This window comes from Mesoplodon densirostris, chromosome 1 (genome assembly GCF_025265405.1).
Source record: "Mesoplodon densirostris isolate mMesDen1 chromosome 1, mMesDen1 primary haplotype, whole genome shotgun sequence".
Taxonomy (NCBI): domain Eukaryota; kingdom Metazoa; phylum Chordata; class Mammalia; order Artiodactyla; family Ziphiidae; genus Mesoplodon; species Mesoplodon densirostris.
In genome coordinates this window covers 196564485-196586656 of record NC_082661.1, presented here as the reverse complement: position 1 = coordinate 196586656, position 22172 = coordinate 196564485, and the positions used below count along the sequence as shown (strand labels likewise).

Genomic DNA, 22172 nt, shown 5'->3' with positions numbered 1-22172 from the left:
CCCCAGACCTACTGAATCTCTGGGGGTAGGTCCCAGCATCTGCATTTTAACAAGGTCCCCTGGCACTTTAAAGTTCAGGAATCAATGACTTAAAATATTATTGCTCTTTCATCCAGGTTCTTTGTTTTCAGCTTGTTTATGATATGATATGCTATGCTTTGCTAAGCTATGATATATGATATAATATATGAGATGTGAGTTACTCCTACAGCTCCCCCATGAAACCAGAGAGATGCAAGGCCAGTGAAGTCACACCAGATTTCAAGAAGAACGTTCCCAAGAAATCAGAGCAGGATTCTCTACCTCAGCACCATTGACTTTTTGGTAGTGGTACCTTTTTGTTGTAGGCAGCATCTGGGCATTGCAGGGTGCTCAGCAGCATCCCTGGCCTCCACCCACTAGATGCCAGTAGCACCCTTCATGTTTTGCATTGTGACAACTAATAATGTCTTGGAGACTTTGCTAAGTGTCCCAGGAAGGGGAGCAGGCAAAATTGCCCACCCCCTTGAGAACCTCCAGCTTAGAGTAATGAAAAGCATGGGAGTCTTCATAGAGAGTTAGCTGGGACAGGGGTAGTTTACCCTTGGGCATAACCAGGCATAACCAGGGCAAGAGCATATGCTAGGGCTGCTTGTCAGGCCTGGCTAACATTTTATGTGCATTACTTCTTTCTATCCTTACAACAAGCCCATAGGGCAGGTACTATTTTCCCCACTTTATGGATTAAAAAAACAAGGTTTAGAGATTAAGTCACACTGATAAGTGATATACCAGGGATTCAACCCCAGGTTCATCTTAACCATTATGACATGTGGCCCATCATTTACTTATATGTATCTCTGTATCTCTATGTGTATCTGTCTATACATCTATGGCTCTGTCTTTCTCCATTTATCTGCCAAATCTCAGAAGGACTGGAGAAGAGAAACAGTCATTTGCTGGCCAGAGCCCAAGTGTGACTTTCAAAACACTGAAGCTGGCCAGAAAGGCAGATATCTAAGTGCGTTGTCTCCTCCCACACAGGCTCCACCCCACCCCCCATGTGGCCCTGTCCCCAGGATCCTTGGCCCTCTGCGTCCTTCCTCTGCCTCTCCTCTTCCCTTCCCTCAGTGGAAGACAGGTCCGCGCATGCTTTGTGCTTCGTGTCCTCCTGTGGGAGACCCCCTGCACACCTGCCCGCCAGCCCGGGGCTTGGATATCAAAGACTCCTCTGTGGAGGGCCTGGCGAGCAGCTCGTACCATCAAAGGGAGCCGCCAGGAGAAGAGTGCAAACGGCCCGAGTCCACACAGAAGGGCAAGCGGGTCTCTCCTGATCTGGAGTTGTTTAGCGTTTACGAAGCCCCGTGGGGGTCAGCTCGTTGTGGGGGGGGTGTTGGAGGGAACACAATACTCTCTGGATCTGGGTTTCTCCACCTGTAAATTCAGGGGGTGAGACCAGATGGTCTCTAAGGGAGGATGTACCTTATAGGGCAGCGATTTCTCAGGCCCGGTAGTGCATCAGAATCACCGGTGGAGAGAGGTGCCCGCTCTGCCGGCCCTCATCTCTGATTCACTGGGCCCCATGGGCCTCGCGTCTGTTAAAGATGCCAGATGACTGCGATGCGCAGCCAGGGCTGAGGACCACTGCACCAGAGGAGAGGGCTTGGGGCTGCACTGAGCTGGCCTTTGGGCCCCAGTTCTGTCATTGTGAGATCCAGAGGCATTTACTTAATGGCTCTGGGCTTCAGTTTTGCCCATCTGTAAAATGGGGATTAGGATATCTACCTCATAGGAATAAAACAATAAAATTAGATATATTGGTAAAGTGATGGTCTGTGGCAGGCATGCAGTGAGAGTAGGCTGCCTTCTCCAGCCTCCCTTCTGACACTGTTATGCAGTGTGGTGCATTTTTCTTTTTTTAATTGGATTTTACTGTGCACTGGTTTAAGAAATCATGGGAACCAGCTTCTTTTTGCACTCTGTTCCCAAATACTGATCTTTTCATTTATCACTCCCGTAATAGGGATTGCAATGATCTTATGTGTGCAAAATATTTGAAGATGAATGAAAGGAGGTTATTTTAAGAAGTATTATACACACTACTATATATAAAATAGAGAAAGAGCAAAGACCTACTGTATAGCACAGCAAACTATATTCAGTAGCTTGTAATAATCTATAATGAAAAATAATCTGAAAAAGAATATGTATATATATTCATATATATATATATGAATCACTTTGCTGTACACCAGAAAGAAACACATTGTAAATTAACTATATGTCAATTAAAATATAAATAAATAAATAAAATGGTGATAATAACTGACCCCATCTACCTCATAGGGTGGTTGTGAAGATTAAATAGGTTAATATATGTAAGCATGCCTGATGCAGAGCACATGCTTAATAAGTGTTACCTTATTATCTCAAAGGCCTCTAATTTGTGGAGGGGAAAAAAAGGAGGAAGAAAAATATGAGAAAGGGAAAGAGGGAAGAAAGAATTTAGAAACAACTCACCTATTTAAAGTGTGCAATTCATTGGTTTTTAGTATATTCACAGGATTGTGCAAATATCACCAAAATCAATTCCCAAACTTTTTTTTTTTTTTTTTTTTTTGCGGTACGCGGGCCTCTCACTGCTGTGGCCTCTCCCGTTGAGGAGCACAGGCTCCGGACGCGCAGGCTCAGCGGCCATGGCTCACGGGCCCAGCCGCTCTGCAGCATGTGGGATCTTCCCGGACCGGGGCATGAACCCGTGTCCCCTGCATGGGTAGGTGGACTCTCAACCACTGCGCCACCAGGGAAGCCCAATTCCCAAACATTTTTATCACTCTTTATCCCCAAACCCTGTACCTGTTAGCAGTCATTCCCCACTTCTCCTCCTTGTCCCCAGCCCCATGCAATGTGAATCTACTTTCTGTTCCTGTAGATGGCAAACTGTTCTTAAACTGGGATTTGAACTGTGCCTTCCTTCCCTCGAGGCAAGTTTCCTACTTAAGTCTTGCGTTAGTTACTTACAGCTGCAGAACAAATTACCCCGATATTTAGCAGTTTAGAACAACATGCATTCACTTTCTCATAGTTTTTGTGGAGCAGGGGTCCAGGTACAGCTAGGCTGGGTCTTCTGCTTCAGGCTCTCTCATAAGGCAGCAATGTGATGGCCAGGGCTGTGGTCTTAACTGAAGGCTCAGCTGGGGAAGGAACTACTCCCAAGCTCACTTACACCATTGCTGGCAGGACTCGGTTCCTTGAGGACTGTTGAACTGAGAGCCTCTTTTCCTCACCGGCTGGTGGCTGTAGGAAAGCCTGAGTTCCTTGCCATCTGGGCCTTCCCAACATAGCAGCTTACTTCACCAAGCCCAAGGGAAGAGAGAATCTGCTAGCAAAACAGAAATCATATCTTTTGTAACCTAATCATGGAACGGATATTCCCTCAAGGTTACTATGTTCTTTTGGTTAGAAGCAAGTTACTCAAGGGTAGGAGACTACACAAGGCTGTGAATGCCAGGAGGTGGAGAGTGTTGGGACCATCTTGGAGGCTGTGAACAAAAGCCCTATCCTGCAACCTTCCTATGAGTTCTGTAAGCTACTGAATATCTTTTTTTTTAAATATTTGTTTATTTATTTATTTATTTGGCTGCATTGGGTCTTAGTTGCAGCATGTGGGATCTTCATTGCGGCATGCAAACTCTTAGTTGCAGCATGTGGGATCTAGTTCCCTGACCAGGGATCAAACCTGGGCCCCCTGCATTGGAAGTGCGGAGTCTTAGCCACTGGACCACAAGGGAAGTCCCTACTCAATATCTTTTTAATACATTTCTTTTTGGCTTCAGGTAACTAGAATTGGTGACACTTATTTGCTTACAGACCAACATGTTTGTCACTTACTGTTCTGTAATTTTGTGATTCTGGTTTCTATTGCTTTAGCACCTTTCTCTATGAGGTGTAAGTCACTTGGTAAAGTTATTGGCCCTGCTTATTACTCTTTTTTTTTTTCCTGAAATCATCACTTCTGTGTCTGAGCACTTTAATACCTTAGAGCCAGCTAGCCAGCATTCATCAGAACTTGTTTGGATATTAATTTCCACAAACATCAGAGAAGACAGGTTAAGAACCTCTCAAATTAGCCCTGTCAAAATAGGAAAACTGAGTCCTTTTAATGGAACAGCCCATAAAGCCTCACATCCAGCCCAAGGTTTTTGCAGTTTATCCTCATTTGGACTATGACCAGAATGTTGCTTTCTTTCCTAGAGATTCTGCAGAATTTTAGTATCAGAAATCCGGTGCAAACTGTCTTAAGCAAGAAAAAGGAATTTGTTGGCTCACATCACTAGGCGAAATACTGGGGAGGCCCACAGGATCAAAAGAAGAGCTATAGAACTCCAGGGCCTGCAACCAGTGACTCAATGCAGGCAGTTATCCTTCTAGCTCTTGTGGAGCTAGCTCTGTCCATCATCTTCATGACTCACTTTCTGGGCCTCATTCTTTACTATTACAATCATGCATTGGTTTGTGACCTTTAGTCTTTAAGCCAGAAGAGAGAAAAGTTGGGTCAGGTGTTTATTCCCAGGACAAGGAAGATGGGGTATAATGCTAGGCCAGCCCTGGGTCACACAGCCACATTCCTGTTGCCAAAAGAAAGACCATGAAAAACCAATAGCCACTACTGCCCAGTACAGGCTCTGACTCGAGCCCATTGTCAGTGGCCCAGACATGCACAGACCAGCCATGTAAATGACCCCTGAAATATTGGAGATCCTAAAAAGGACAAGACAATGCCATAGTCCGTGGTAAGACCCTGTCTGGGAACCATGGATTGGAGGGATTCCATTTGGCCAATATATTTCATGGAGTCTGGGAATTCATCTTATTATACCCAAGGTCCAGTGTCTTAGTCCACTGGCAAAAAAAGGGTCACATTGAATTTTTCCATTATAGATTTCACTTGTTCCCTAACTATTTGACAGTTGGAAAAATGTTATTAGCAGAGCCATGAAGGCCAGGGATGACATGGAAAATAGCTGTCCATCTCATGGACTCATGACCAAGGTTAAATTACAATAACAAAAGAGGTCAGAGCTTTTTATTTACTGCTACTTTCTGTGATTTATGGGCAGATTGTTGGGTTTTGTTTTTAACCTTTCAAAGAAGGAATGATTTGTCAAGTTCATGAAAACGACATGTACTCAGACTCATTAATCTTAGTGCCAAGGGTGAGTCTAGATTTTAGACCATATAAATATGGATTGGGATCAAGATGAGTCAGACTTGACTTTTGGAAGGTGTAACAGTGTGCTCCCTTTAAATCTGTATATTGACACTGATGTTACCCTAGTAATTCTCCCAAAGAAGTCCTACAGAGGGTTCCCTAAGAACTTGGCCTGGGTACCATTCACAACTGCTCAGAGATGTACTCACAGCTGGTCACTTGGTCTTTGGCACTTCTTTATTGAGGGCCTTGTATGTGTTAAGTGCCAGAAGAAATTGTGTAGGACTGTGTGCAAGCCTGATCCTGTCTACATATAGCCTGGTTTAGGGCTCTCCCCTCAAGTAAGGAAGCAGCTCACATTTAAATTTAGATTGAGATCCAATATTAAAGGTGTAGGGTGTAGAGAAGTGAAGATAAAACTAACCATTTACCTGGTTGATGTCTCCCTGAAACCAAGGACATTATAGAGGGCAGGTACTCTGCTCTTGGTTCAGACAGGCTTGGGTTTGGCTCTTAGCAAAGACAGTCCCTAACCTTGTGACACTGGGAAATTAGTTAACTTCTTTAAACCTTTGTTTTCTCAACTGTAAAATGGTCCTAATAATAATACAAACCCTATAAGGGTTGTTTGATGTGTTTTAATAAGATAATCCAAGTAAGACATTTAGCGTTGTGTGGGAACATTGCTTTAAAACCACTAGAGTAGTTGTAATAATCTTAGGAGTCGTGATTTCTTGGTCCCTTGGGGTCTCCTTCCTACCACGCGCTCACCCTTTCCCAAGTGTCGTACAAAGAGCAAATCACCACCACCACCTAGGGGCAACATGGGCAGAGGCTTTAGAACTAGGCTGACCTGGGTTTATATGCAAGATTTAACTCTCATAGAGCCAATTCCTCAACTGTAAAATGAGAAGATAACTCTTTTTATGAGGATTAGAGATAATATATTTAAATGTGTGACAGATAATAAGCTCCACTATAGGTTGGCTCTAAAACAATTCCCCCCCCCCATCCATCTTTACCAGCTCAGTCATAGTGATGGTATAAGTGAGGAGCTCTAGAAGACAAATCTCAGCTGTCCTTGATGTCAGTTTTAGCCTCATTCTTACTGTCTCTGAGCCGGACTTCATTGCTTTAAGTCTGGCCTGAGTTCCTTCAAACCAAGGAAGCCCTGAAAATGGGCACTGCCGTTTAGAAGTACACTCTTCATAGATCTCATCTTGCCATGGGTGCCAGTTAAGAAGTAAGATAGAGAGCTATCTCAGCTCCACCGAGAGTGGATGCGTAAGAATTACAAAGGCACACTAATATGGTTGTGATTTTGTATCCAGACTGGCAAGAAACATTTGCAAATAGAAGATTCCTTTGATATAGAAAAAATGATGTTCCAAGGTCAAAGTTTCTTGAGGAAAGTTTTCTCCACTTCCGCCTGTACTGGAAAGCTACAAATCAATAAAAAGCCTGTACCAAGTTACTGATTCTTCACACTGCAGATTCTTCCCCTGATACCATTTCACACAGGTTCCTATTCAGGAGAGAAAAAAGTTGGGGGAAGTTTAAAAGCACTGACATCTGCTGACATTCTCCCTGCTTGTGTCTTGCAGCCTACTTCTGCTTCCTCCTGACTGCTCTGGGTGTGACAGCTGGTGCCCATCGCTTGTGGAGCCACAGGTCCTACAAGGCCAAGCTGCCTCTGAGGATATTTCTGGCCGCTGCCAACTCCATGGCTTTCCAGGTGCGGATGGAGGGTCCTTGCTGCTGTAGGGACCTAGAGCAGATGGCAGTGCGGGAGGAGGCACACTGGGGTCCCAGTGGGGTGGACATCCTCCACGCCCACTCTAGGCCCAAGCACTCCCTGACTGTGTCAACTTTTTATCCTTGTAGCTTTAGATACTATAAAATGTTCCTGGGAGGCTTAGAGCACCAAGGCATGCTAAACTACAGAGGAGGAAAGGAAATTCCTCCCTCCGGAGTCCATGCCCTAAACATGACCCGAAACCCTCAACATCTGTCTAGCTCTGATGAGGGCCAAGTTCTGTGCTGAGCATGCTATATGCATATCACCATTGATCCTCACAGTAACCCCACGAGCTAGGTGTTATGCATGCCCCATTTTACAGATGAGGAAACTAAGGCTTAATGAAGTTAAAGAACTTACCTAATTATCTGGCTAAAAAATGGTACATCCAGATAGGCAAACGCAGTTCTGACTCCAAAGCCACTGCTTCTACAACATGTATTCCTGAGGTCACCCTTTAAGACTGTGGTGAAAAGTCTATTATTCAATGTGGATTTGGAAGACTCAAGATTTAAGTCTTACTCTGATGGTTGCTAGCTGTGACTCACTCATCTCCAGTTTCTTCATCTGTAAAAATAAGAATACGACTTTATTTTCAGAGTTGTTATGAAATCATGATAAAAATGTAAATGGGGTCACAACTGTACTAGGATTGGGCCATATCCTTGAGGAGTGTGTCAGTCCTAGGCCATTTCCCACCACCTTGGGCACTTTCTGAGCTGCTGGAATTTTGGTTTTATCATGAATCTCTGTCTTCCCAATTCCTCATCTGATCTAGGGAGGGTGGGTGGGATCAATTTGTTTTCAAAATTTCTGCCAGTGTTATGAGGGTAGGTGATTCAAGTCCTGTGTATTTTCACCCATTAGGAAGAAATGGCAATTCCCAAAACTGCTTTAGGGTCCAGGGAAACAGGCGACTCAAGAGCCTCTCTGTGACCCTCAGACGTGCAGGTCAGGTGGTCACCTCTGCAACAGGCCCCCCATCCCTACAAGACAGCCTGACCCTGAGCATTTGTCTAAGTTACCCTGTGTCTAGGAATTCATTTCCCAATTTTAGGCTTCCCTCCTGTCTGAGCATTCATAAAGCAAAAAGGATCTAGCACACTACATCACTCGGGGATCACAGTTCATATTATGAATATCTACCGGATAATTCAAGCACAGTTGGGAATAGGCACCAGGGTCCTAGGAAGAAGCTGTTTGCACAAAGGAGCAGCTGGCAGCTTCTCGTTTTCATGTTCTTTTGTTGGCAATGGGAACTATGCTGCACTTTATTTTGGCTTCAACAATCTTAGTTCAGTGTTGTGCTTTATTTATCATAACAATGGATTATGATAATGATAAGGTAGACACATTAATTTAGGTCTTAGATGCTATTTAGGACTTAACTCAGTAATTTTCATTTATTTTGTTCAAGCAATTTATTATTTTTAGCCTTCAAGTACACGCTCATGTAGTTATAAAGCACCTCTATTACCAGAATTTTTTCCAACATATATAACTTGAACTTGAGAACCTAAACCTCTTTTCCAAATGAAACTGTTTGTTTATAACTCAACTTTTGAGAACCTAAGTTTCCTTTACAAAACATCACATAACAGAACATCACACTGTGATTTTAAATTTATTTTGGGGGGAAAGTATATTGTGGAGGAAAGTATCCAGGCCACTGAATAAATTCAGGCCATTTGCTGGATGTAGGCTTTTGTGCACATCTTTGTTCCTTTATCTGCAAAAATTGGGAGGGCCTGATAATATTTACCTCACATGGTTACTGGGAGGATGAAATAATGAATAATACATGCCTAGCTTATAGTAGCACTCAGTGAATATCGTTCCCCTCTTCTTTATGAGATTTAGCACACCATCTCATTCCTTTCTGTATTCTTGTGCCTATCATATAGAAAATACTCAGTGATTGTTAAATGAATAAATAGTTTTATAAAGTATTTTCATAAATCATCAAATTTGAACCAAGCATGCTTCCTCCAGGCCCACATTTGTAGTGGACTTTTTTTCATTAATTCAGCAAATATTTATCGAGCACCTACGATGTGGCAGGCACTGAACTAGGCATAGTGCGTGCAATGATTTGCAAACACAGTCACAATCCTTGCCTTCATGGAGGCTTCCATCTAATGGGATATTAGATTTTCCACAGTTTCCCAGTGGAAATAGTGCTTTATGGGTCTGCAGTTTTATAACAATGTCACTTAGACCTAGATGAGAGGTATCTGTTAAGATCAGCAAAGGGCCAGCTTCCATACAATGCCTGTGTCAGAGGGAAAGAATTCAGTCGATTCAGATCATTTAACCCTAGGAAGAGAACCGCCTGGGAAAGTAAAAAATGTGCTGTGATCTGCCAGTCTAGGGTACTGACCTACAACCCTGACTTAATGCAGAGTCATTGATTCAGGTTACCTTTGATATCCCCTTGGGTTTTTAAAGATAGTTTCAAAGGTTCTCTTCTGCCTGGTCATCCTTTGGCCAAAATGGACCAAGTCATGCCATGGTTATCTCTGAGGATCAGCAGGGCTTTTGCTAGCTGCTGCAAACAAGATCTTGATCATTAAGAGCAGTGGTCTTGGGCTTCCCTGGTGGCGCAGTGGTTGAGAGTCCACCTGCTGATGCAGGGGACACGGGTTTGTGCCCCTGTCCGGGAAGATCCCACATGCCGCGGAGCGGCTGGGCTCGTGGGCCATGGCCACTGAGCCTGCACGTCCGGAGCCTGTGCTCCGCAACGGGAGAGGCCACAACAGTGAGATACCCACGTATCGCAAAAAAAAAAAAAAAAAAAAAAAAAAGAGCAGTGGTCTTTTTGGCCCCAGGGACTGGTTTGTGGAAGACAATTTTTCCACAGATGAGGGGGAGCATGGATGGTTCAGGTGGTAAGGCCAGCAATGGGGAGCCATGGGGAGCGGCAAATGAAGCTTCGCTCACTCGCCCCCTGCTCACCTCCTGCTGTGCGGCCTCATTCCTAACGGGCTGGGGACCGGTAGCAGTGGTTGGGACCCCTGATTAAGAGCAGTTTTAAAATTGTGACTGAAACATTTGAACTTCCCTTTTCTCTTTGTTCTGTAGAGGACGTATATATGGCTCAGAGGGCAATAGTGGGAAAGGTGAGGTACTTTTAGTCTGAAAAGATGATGATAGGGCAGGAATGCCAGACAAGGAGCTGTAATAATCCTCTGTCCCCTCCACACCCTTGCATTCAGCAAAGACCTCCTGAATTCCTCTCTCACCTGTTCTCCTTCCTGACCAGTAGGTTGCAAGTCAACCCGAAAGCTGCTTGCAGACTTCTTGTAATTTTCTCCTAGTCAAATATGGACCCAGGTAAGGGATTCCTGCCATCCAGTGGTCTCCAAGAGTTCAGTTTTCACAGAGTAGCCAGGACTTTGGATTTGTGTTGTCATGTTCATGCACACACTCCTGCTGGCTGCAGCTGGGTCTCTTGTGAAGTCAGTCCAACCAAAAGCACCTGTAGATGCTTCAGTCCCCTTCCTTACTGTCCACATTTACTCATCAGATCCTAGTGAAGAGGCATTGGATTTCAAGCTGTAAGGGAGCTAAAGAAATTCAGTCTAAGTCCCCTTTGTTTTACAGAAGGATAAAGAGAGGCCCAAAGCATGTCAGTGACTTGTCAAAAGTCACACAGCTAGTTAGTGGATAGACCAGACTGAAACCTAAGTCTCCTGACCACAGCCCCCCGCCCCCGCCCCACGCATCTTTTGGCTTACCCATGGATGTTCTTATGTGATGCCCAACCGTGTGATTTGTAGACAACTTTTAATTTGGTCTTGTTCTTTATCCACCCCGGCAGTCCCCGTCTTTAACTGGTATATTTAGACCATTCACATTTAAAGTGATTATTGATATAGGTGAATTAATATCTACCATGTTTCTGTTTACTGTTCATTGCCCTTGTTCTTTGTTTCTTTTTTTTTTTTTTTGTCTTTCACTCTTTTTCTGTCTTCCCTGGTTTTATTTGAGCATTTTATATGATTCTATTTTCTTTCCTCTCTTGATATGTCAATCATAGTTCTTTTCAAATTCTTTTTAGTGGTTGCTCTAGAGTTTGCAAAATACATTTAGAACTAGTCCAAGTCCGCTCTCAAATAACGCTGTGCCACTTCAGGTACTGCACTAGTATTCCCACTTCCTCTTTCTTGTCCCTTATGACATTGCTGACATTCATTTCACATAACCATAAGCTATAATCACCAAATTCATATTTGCTATTATTACCTCAAGCCAACTGTTATCTGTTAGGTCAATTAAGAATAAGAAACTTGATTTTATTTTACTTTCATTTATTCATTCTCTAACACTCTTCTTTCTTTATGTGAATCTAAGTTTCCAACCTATGCTATTTTCCTTCTCTCTAAAGAATTTCTATCATTTCTTGCCAGGCAGGTCTACTGGTGACAAATTTCCTCAATTTTTGTTTGTCTAAGAAAGTCTTTATTTCTTCTTCACTTTTGAAGAATAACTTTGCTGAGTACAGAATTCAAGGACGTGCGTTTTTCTTTCAACATTTAAAATAATTTACTCCATTTTCTTCTTGCTTATATGTTTCTTAAGAGAAATCTGGTGTAATTCTTATCCTCACTCCTGTATAGGTAAGGTGTTTTTTTCTCCCTTTGGTTTCTTTCAAGATTTTCTTTTTGTCTTCAGGTTGAATATGATATGCCTAAGTATAGATTTTTTGCTATTTATCCTGCTTGGTACTCTCTGACCTTCCTGGATCTGTGGTTTGGTGTCTGTCATTAATTTTAGAAACATTTCTTTCAGCCATTATTACTTCAAATATTTCTACTGTTTGTTTGTTCCTCCTTCCCTCTTGCCCACTCTCCTTTTCTCTCTCTCTCTCCCTCCCTCCTTCTTTCTTTCCTTCCTTCCATACTTCTTTCCTTCTCCTTTTGGTATTCCCATTACACACAACTTATACCTTTTATAATTGTCCTACAGTTCCTAGATATTCTATTCCATCTTTTCTCTTCACATTTCAGTTTGGGAAGTTGCTATTGACAGCAACTTAGTCTTCAATTCAGTGATTCTTTCCTTAGCCATGTCCAGTCTAGTGATGAGCCCATCAAAAACATTTTTCATATGTTACAGTTTTTCTGACTTCTAGCAGTTTCTTCTCATTCTTTTTTAGAGTTTCCATCACTCTGCTTATATTACCCATCTGTTCTGGCAAGTTGTCCACTTTTTCTATTAGAGCCCTTAGCATATCAATCATAATTGTTTTATTTATTTATTTTTAAAATTTATTTATTTTTGGCTGCGTTGGGTCTTCGTTGCTGTGCATGGGCTTTCTCTAGTTGCAGCAAGCGGGGGCTACTCTTCATTGTGGTGCATGGGCTTCTCACTGCGGTGGCTTCTTTTGTTGCGGAGCATGGGCTCTAGGTGCGTGGGCTTCGGTAGTTTTGGCATGTGGGCTCTGTGGTTGTGGCTTGCAGGCTCTAGAGCACAGGCTCAGTAGTTGTGGTTCATAGGCTTAGTTGCTCCATGGCATGTGGGATCTTCCAGAACCAGGGCTTGAACCCATGTCCCCTGCATTGGCAGGCAGATTCTTAACCACTGCACCACCAGGGAAGTCCACCATAATTGTTTTAAATTACCAGTCTGATAACTCCAACATCTCTCTCATATCTGAGTCTGGTTCTGATGCTTGCTTTTTCTTTTAAGATGGTATTTTTTTGCCTTTTGGCATACTTTGTAATTTATTGTTCAAAGCTGAACATGATGTACTGGGTAACAGGAACTGAGGAAATAGGGCTTTAGTGTGAGGTTTTATGCTTATCTGACTAGAAATTAGGCTGTGTTACCTTGTGCTATAGCTCTGGTGGTTTCCTCTAGTGGCCTTGTTTTTGTCCTTCCTTCGCTGTCTCTGGGCTTTCCTAGAGACTTCTTCTTAAACAGGAGTTAAGGCTTTTAGTTCTTTCAGTCAAATCCACTGTTATTGTACAGGAGCCCTATCAACATGGAGGTGAGGGGGAGCATCCTCAGTCCTGTGACTAGGTCTCAGTCTTTTGTTGAGCTGGAGCTGAGTATTTCCCTCCCCCCAGGTTAGTCAGGCTTTGGTAAAACCCCAGTTGATTAAGCTCTGGTAAAATCATTTCTCTTGAGGACAGATCTTGCTAAGGGGAACAGAGAGATTCTGCCTTGAATTTCAAAATGGTTACTTTTCTCCCCCTCCTGCTGGAAGAGCAAGGGGATTTTTGTCAGTTGATCATAGTGAGAACCTGGTAGGGATCCTGGAGGTAAAAATTCATGAAAGTGTCGGGGCACCTGGACTGCTCCCTAGGAGCTTTTAACTCTCAAGCTCATCCACACTAAACCTCCAGCAATTCATCAATTACACCTTAAAGTATTCCTACCCATTCTGGCGCCAGGACCTCTGCTCCTGCTAGACTTTGATTCTCCATAACTGCCTGTCCATCCCTTTAGTTTTTGGTGCAGCAGTTTGCCCCATGACCTCAATTCTCTGATAGATCTAAGAAGACTTATTGATTTTCAGTTTACTTGGCTTTTTTTTCTTGTTGCAAGGATGGAAGTAAATACTTCCAAGCTCATTACGTGTCAGACTGGAAAGTGGAAGTTACCGTGTGATTCATAAATACGTCAAGTGAAACACAGGGTCATGGGCCATGAACTTTGGCAGGTATATAACAATAAAACAGCAACAATTATTGAGCCCTAACTATATACCAGCACTTCATTATGTATTTCAGTGATCTGACAATACCCGTACAAAGTAGATACTGTCATTTTCCTCATTTGATAGATGAAAGAAAGAGGCTACATAACCTGTCCAAGGACATACAGATTCAAGACTAAGACATATAGAAGGGGGATGCACGTGCAGGCAGCTTGACTCCAGAGGACACACTCTCACTGCAATGCCCTAATGCCTGTCCCAGGATCAACGTGTCTATTTGTCTTTTCATTTGGTAAATACGTGCATTAAGCATCATTCCCAGCACTGGAGAAAAAGACGGACAAGGTCCTTATCCTCATTAATGTGTATATTCCAGTGGGAGAGAGAGCAAATAAATAAGCAAATGAATAAACAAGTTTATTCAGAGAGAGAAGAAGAAGATGAAGATTTTTTTTTTTTTTTTTTTGCGGTACATGGGCCTCTCACTGTTGTGGCCTCTCCCATTGCGGAACACAGGCTCCAGACGCACAGGCTCAGTGGCCATGGCTCACGGGCCCAGCCACTCTGCGGCATGTGGGATCTTCCTGGACCGGGGCATGAACCCGTGTCCCCTGCATTGGCAGGTGGACTCTCAACCACTGCGCTACCAGGGAAGCCTGAAGATGAAGAATTTAAACACAGTGATAAAGAATGCCAGGGAGGGCGGCTTCTTTAGGGAGGATGATCAGGGAAGATGTCGTCGCTGAGGAGGTGACATTAGAGCTGAAACCTAAGGGAGGGAACAGGTATGGGAAGAGCAGTCCAGACAGAAGGAAGAGCCAGAAGTGGGAACAAGTATGGTGCATTCAAGGAGGAGCAAGATGGCCCGTGTGGCTGGTCCAAGGGAGTGAGGGAGAAGATGGTCACAGGAGAGGCCCGAGAGGGGAGCAGGGCCACACCAGTGCAGCCCTGGAAAGGAACTGCAAGATTTTAGGCAGGGGAGCGACATGCCTCATACATTTCTATGGCAAAAGTGAGCCTCAGACCACCATCATGAGACCTGGGAGATGTTGTACCAGATTCAGGATGGTGGACCCACCCCCAAGGCTGGGTCTCCATGGGGAGAGCCTGTCGAGGAGGGAGACTGCATATTGAGGCAGTGCCCTTGAGGATGGCTCAGGGTGTTAGCAGCAGCGTGGAGTGGCAGTTGATTAGAAGGAGAAAAAAACATGCCGTGGACCCAAGAATCCTGAAGCTTGCATGGCATCCCGTGCAGGTCTGAGTCTCAGGGCAGAGATCCCGTTTCAGGGTGTGCCGTCTTCCCTAAAAACCACCCTAAGCTTCAGATGTACAGCCCTTCTTCCGCATGGCAGAAACAGGTTCACCTTCCTCTGGCAAGATGGGTGGATGTGGTTGGTTTCCTCCTGCTGTGTCAACAGGCAGCGGCAGAAGTGGCCCTGACCCCAATGCCTGGAGAAGCCTTCCTGGTGTGGTTTTGGAAGATGACTTGCACACCTGCCTCACATCATCTCCTTCCACAGCATCTTGCCCTCCTGGGCACCTTTGGAGTCAAGTAGAAAGGACAAATAGCTTGGCTGTCTCTGAGCTCTGGTGATATACGGATTCATCAAAGCTTTGTTGTATACATGCTGCTTTGTGACTCCATCAGTACTGCGGGATACTCTGACAGATGACGGGGTGGAGGTGGGAAGCAGGAGAGAGAAGAAACTCTCGTGGGGCTGCTGCATGAGGCCCAGCATTTTCCCTCTGTGCCTGCCTGGTAGGATTAACCACACTTCCTACCAACAAAAATGTCCCTTTTAAAGTAGAGATTAAGATGGCTCCACCCCCCTAAGATGCTTCACCTCCTTCTTTGTTGTGGGTCTAGGTCAGTGGAAGCAGGTGACATGAGTGAAACCACCTCAAGGGAATGAAAAGGTGGTAGCCTGGGGTGTCCTGAGAAGAGAGAGGAATTCTGTAGATGGACATGCCAACCAGTAGGGCTAGTCCATCTCTCATGTTGCCCTCCCCAAATATAACAGAGACTCTTTATACAAATCTTACCCTCTTTGTAGTACAACATATGAATTCCTTGATTAAATTTAATCAAGGTGATTAAATTTTGTAAATAAAAAATGATATACTTTAAAGGCATACAGAGAGTTTTTATTGAAAGAAATACTTGGTAAATAAAGTCGAGGGTATTTTTGCAAACAAATAGCTACCAGATTTTTACATGTTAATTTGGTTCCACACCTATATTGGATGAAAGTTACTCTTATTTAAGATGAATTCCACCTGCAGTCCTGTCAATTTGGAATCTATTCTGAAACATATTTTCAAGCTAAATGTTTCATTCTGCCTTCGTTTCACACAGAAGATGTTTAGTAGCGCACAGGCAGGGCATCCCCTTATCCGTGTTCTTCCCCGACTCCCCCCCAGCCCCCTAAATCCCTACTCCCCCACCAGTCTCTCCTGGAACCACAAAAGGTTGGAGCTGAGGGACCTTAGAAACTAAGTCTAATCCCTTTTCTAACAACTAAAAAAACTAAGGGCCAAATATCTGTGAACATTTTTGTTTGTTTATTTTTCCACACTGTCTCCAGAAATGCTTATGGGAGTTGAAGGAGACTGTGTCACAATGCAATTCCCTGACAAGCTACTTCCTCCTGTACCTGCCACCAAGTATTTGGGCTGAGCTAGCATGTTGTCACTGCTTATTCTTCATTCCACTGCTATCCTGCCAGACACTCTTATGTTGCTGCTTTCTAGGTTTCCCAACCCACTGATTATTTTGCATTTTGGATGATTTCTCTCCCAGCTGCCTTCATTTGCATTTTTCCTAAATCAGATCTCATTGTGATCATTTCTATTCATATTTCTAACCTCTTTAGATCCATTTGTGTTATTTCTCTGTCCTCAATGATGTCTGCAGCACCTCCTAACTTGGCACCAACCAAAAATGTTATTAAATGTATACGCCTTGTTCCCAGTCGTTAATGAAGGTGCTAAATAAAGCTAGATCTAACATCCTTTGGGGTCTTCCATTAGCTGCCTCCCCCACCCCATCCCCATAGATATTGAGCTATTTTTCATCTTTTGTTCTTGTTTATTAAGGTTCAAGCTTTTCAATCATCCTGTCCTAGTTCCTACTAGCAACAACCAGAGCTCTTGTCACACAAATATTTCAAGGATGCTGTTTTACATGCTTTATTAAACTCCAAAGGTACGATAGCTATAGAAGTCATTGAATCAACAATTTTAATTAACAGTAAAATTTGTAATTTCATATGCCAGAGGAAATTTTTAGCCTTGCTTTTAAAAACTCTTCTAGAAGGCAGACACATTTGATCATCTTTATCTCTCCTATTTATTCTTCTATAGCTTTTTGTGTAAATCTGCTGGTTAATTCTCTTTGAATTTAAAGGTGCATAAACCATTATGCGCTTGTGAGGAACACAAGTGATATATATGAAATGGCCCTTGTCATGAGGAGCTTATGATCGGATAGAGCAGGCTAGACCTAAGTATAATAAGGAGGGACTCTAACTAGACAATGTGGAGTTAAATTGCTTGAAAGCTTCATACTGACTCTTAGGGCTGCAAAAATAGGAATATGAATTAAGATATTAAGATAAAGCCTAATGCAGAAGGGAAGTTTTGAGCTGAAAACTCAAAAGGTAAAAAGGATTTGCATAGGCAAGGAAGAAGTGGGGGAACATAAGGAAACATCTGAGCTAAGGTAGAGAGAGAGGAATGATCATGACATACTGTGTGGGGTGTTGGAGCAGTAGAAAATCGGTCTGATTGAAGAAAGAATCTGACTGGTGTAACGTCAGTTTGCAAATCCAGTTGACTGTATGGCATCTCTCACTGGATGTCTCTTAGGCATCTCAAAATCAATGCACCCAAAATTAAAGTTGTGACTCTACCCTGTCTCCCCAAACTACTTCTCTCCTAGTTTTCCCCACCAGAAATCTGGGTGTCATCCATGATTCCTCTAGTTCCCTAATCATCCCTCATCCAATATTTTAGCCAATCTCTTTAAGTTCTACTGCTCAGTTATATCTTGAAATGGAATAATTCTCATTTCTGCCACTCTCTAGTCCAAGCCATGACTGTTTCTTGCCTGGACTACTACAAAAACCCCAGCACTTGCCCCTCTCTGTATTGCAGCCAGAGAGAACTTACTGAAAATTAAACCACTCTCTAGCAAGAAAAGAAAATCTTTCAGTGGCAGAGCATTGCCTTTGGAATGAAATCCAACCTTGTTATCATGGCATAGAAGCCCTGGTGTGATCAGGCTTTACACACCAGTGCTCTGTTTCCACTCCACGTGGGTGTACTTCAATACAATTGTAATACTAACCATTTGAGTTGGCTTCAGATCCACAAAGAAAAGCCCCAGTCCTCCACATGGATGCCCGTGCTTCAGATCCAGCCACGAGCAGGGGTCTCCAGGCCCCCCGTATCTACAGACTCAGGGTTTCCCACAATTCCCTCATGTTCAGTAATTCGCTAGAACAACTCACAGAACTGAAGAAAGTGCTATACTTACTATTACAGTTTTATTATAAAGGATACAAATCAGGACCAACCAAATGGAAGAGACACACAGTGGGAGGTCTGGGAGGATCCCTCATCCAGAGTTTTCTCGCCTCTCTCTGTGGAGTCAGCTCGCCTCACCTTCCCTGCACATCAGTGGGTTCATCAGCTAGGGAGCTCCTCTGAGCCTCAGTGTCCAGAGCTTTTACTAGAGTTTTATTAGAAAGGTGTGATTGATTAAATCACTGGCCATGTGACTGAGCTCAATCTCTAGTCCCCTTCCCCTACCAAAGGGCCAACCCTCTAATCACATGCTTGGTCTTTCTGGTGACCAGCCCCAATCCTGAAGCTATCCAGGTGTCCCTACTGAGTCACCTCATTAGCATAATGATGTCATTCCTATCGCTCAGGAAATTCCAACAGTTTTTGAATCTCTGTACCAGGAACCACTGGGGACAAAGACCAGGTATATCTTTATTTCACCACAAAACCTCCCAGACCTCATCTTGCACCACTCTTGCCCTCCATGCACAGACATGCTGGTCTTCTCTTAGCCCCTGGACTGTGCCACGTCCTTCCCTCTCCCTGAGAAAATTCCCTTCTCCCTCTCTCACTCCCACCCAACTCCCACATCCTAAGATTACCTGATCAGAAAGTCCTTGCCTATCTCAATGTCACCCTTGTATATCCCCATACTTATTTGCTGCATAGCACCTGATTTTATCTATGTTTGTCCCCTCCATAAAATATAAACTGTTTGAGGACATAACCTTGATTGTCTTGTTCCTTCTTTATCTTCTAGCACATACCAACATTCAGTACATATTTGTCAAATTAAAGAACAAATAAAGTGGGAAAGATAAGAATATTCAGGCCAGTTGAAGCTATTTGATTGCTAAGAAGAAGAAATGTTTAGGCTTGATGAGAAAAGTAATACAGAGAGGTTGTCAAATCAGAAGCAAGAGAATGATAGGTTTGGGGGTCATATGAATATGGGGAGTATGATTGCAGTGTACCAAATGTACTGTGGAGGGGAAAGGACTAGAGGCAGGAGGCTTTAGAAGGCATTACAGGAGTCCAGGTAAACTGATGAAAGTCTGAACAAGGGTGGTGGTGTAGGAATGGAGTGAAAGGGGAAAATCTGAGATTTTTAAAGAAAGATGCCCTTGACAGTTTTTTTTTAGCTTTAACTTTTTATTTTGAAATAGTTTCACCCAGATTCATTAATTGTTAACACGTTGCCTCATTTGCTTTATTATTCTCTTTCTCCGTCTATGTGTAGTATATGCAGTCTTCTTGTTATTTTTTTCCTGAATCATCTGCAAGTAAGTTATAAACTTCATGCCTCTTCATCCCTAAATACTTCAGTGTGCATTTCCTAGTGGGAAAGACATTTCACAGGAACACAGTACATGTGCCAACACCAGGGAACTTAATGTTGATATATATATTCAGGATCCTAGCCCAGGAACCAGTTCAGGATCCTGCATACCAATGAGTTGACCTGTCTCTTTAGTTCCCCTTCATCTGGAATAGTTCCTTTGTCTTTCTTTGACATTATGACATTGACTTTTTTTTTTTTTTTTTTTTTTTTGTGGTACGCAGGCCTCTCACTGCTGTGGCCTCTCCCATTGTGGAGCACAGGCTCCGGACATGCAGGCTCAGCAGCCATGGCTCACGGGCCCAGCCGCCCCACGGCATGTGGGATCCTCCCGTACGGGAGCACAAACCCGTATCCCCTGCATCAGCAGGCAGACTCTCAATCACTGCGCCACCAGGAAAGCCCGACATTGACATTTTTGAAATGTGCAGACCAGTCATTTTGCAGAATGCTCCTCATTTTGGTTTGCTCATGTTTCCTCATAACTACACACAAGATTGTGCATTTGGGGCAGGAATGCTACATTAATGATCTTGTGTCCTGAGCATCAAACAAGAGGCACGTGGTATCACTTTGTCATATTATTGGTTGTATGAACTTCAATCACTTAGTTAAGGTGGTGTCTACCCGGTTTCTCCACTGTAAGATTATTATTTTTCCATTGGTAATTAATGAGTAATTTATGCTGAGATCCTATGAACCTATGTAATATGTTTTTTTCATCAACCTTTTACCCAATAATTTTAGCACACCTTTGTGAGTCTTGCCTGAATTGGTTATTGCCATGACACCTGCAAAATGGTTATTTTCTAGCTCCATTATTTCTTCTGCATTTGTTGGTTGGCATTTTACTTCTTGTTTGTTTATTTATTATGGGCTCGTGGGTTCTTATTTTATTAAGTGGATTTTAATACATTCCTGCTATTATTTGTCTTAATGCCCCAAATTATTCATCAAATTACCCCAGTTTGTTCAGTGGGAGGCACTACAGATGGACTCCTGTGTCCTTTTGACATGTCCCCATCAGTTTTTGAGCAATTCCTTACTTTCTGGCATAACAAAATATACCAAGTTCCTCTTGTGCTTTTCCTACCTTTGTCCTGGCACCAGCCATTTCACCAAAGAGTCCTTATTCCTTTTTAGTGGGGAATGGTATTTAAAAACCAAGATCTGGGAGTGAGATGTGTCCATGGCTACAGGGCTGTCATTGTTTTCCAGGCCCTTTCTTCCCCAAAATTTTGACTCATGGAGTAAAGGAGATCTAGGTTAGGAAACTAAACAATGGTCACATCATGGACCAAAATCCTCCAAAACCCAAACTGGAAAGATTCACAGAAGGCAAACTAGTCTACCAAGAGGATTACCCAAGCAATCTTTAAAATGTGTGTTAAAAATGTGTTTTAAAAATATGTGTTGAGGCTTCCCTGGTGGCGCAGTGGTTAGGAGTCCGCCTGCCGATGCAGGGGACGCGGGTTCGTGCCCTGGTCTGGGAAGATCCCACATGCCACGGAGCGGCTGGGCCTGTGAGCCATGGCCACTGAGCCTGCGCGTCCGGAGCCTGTGCTCCGCAACGGGAGAGGCCACAACAGTGAGAGGCCCATATACAGCAAAAAAAAAAAAAAAAAAAATGTGTTGGACTTCCCTGGTGGTGCAGTGGTTAAGAATCCACCTGCCAATTCAGGGGACACAGGTTCGAGCCCTGGTCCGGGAAGATCCCACATGCCATGGAGCAACAAAGGCCATGTGCCATAACTACTGAGCCCATGTGCCACAACTACTGGAGCCTGCACTGTTAGAGCCCATGCTCTGCAACAAGAGAAGCCACTGCAATGAGAAGCCCTCACACCTCAATGAAGAGTGGCCCCCGCTCACCACAACTAGAGAAAGCCCACGCGCAGCAACGAAGAGCCAACGCAGCCAAAAATAAAATTAATTAATTAATTAAAAATATAAAATAAAAAATATGTCTTACTCAAATACATTCTCATTGTAAGAGATAAATACTGGAGTAACAAAAGAAAATATGAGACCCCCTTTCTTACTTTGCAATCTTTAAGTTTTGTCAACAAACACTTTTTTAAACCGCTAAAGTTGGCTTTTCAACATTTGCCTGGCTCCTAAAACCTCCCCAGGCTGAGTGGCACAGGAGGACTAGGCAGCAAGTGGGGACTTGTTCTCTCGAAGCTGCAGTTTGCCAGGTGGTGAAGACTGCTGCCAGGCTTTTCTTGGGGACTTTCTGGGCTCTTCTTACAGATTGCTAGTATTATCTGGAGGGAAATCAATACTGACTCAGTATCAACAGTGGGGAAAGCACCGAATGTTCTTCACTGTTTGAATAGTACAGTGTTGGCATCTGAACTGGGGGAGATTAAATTCAGACCCCAGAGACTGAGATAAAGTCTATTTCAAATGAGCCTTAGGGTCGCTAAAGAGTGGAGGCTACAGCATCTTTCCCTCTTTGACTCCCTTGATAAAACGACTCTTTTTCTCAGACAGAACATCATTACTCACAAGACACAAAAACACACACACACAAACATGCACACACGCATATACACACATTCTACTCTAAAACTTGCCTATTGAAGCTAACATGTTGGTCCTAGTTTCTTTT

General features: G+C 43.4%; 1 protein-coding gene across 1 annotated transcript in view; it reads left to right on the top strand.

The window, feature by feature from the left end:
* Nucleotides 1-22172, top strand: part of SCD5 (stearoyl-CoA desaturase 5) — a 166048-nt gene that overhangs the window by 84807 nt on the left and 59069 nt on the right. The window contains exon 2 of the mRNA XM_060093328.1: nucleotides 6796-6926. Within this exon, the coding sequence (XP_059949311.1) occupies nucleotides 6796-6926 (131 nt within the window). The remainder of the gene's footprint in view (nucleotides 1-6795; nucleotides 6927-22172) is intronic.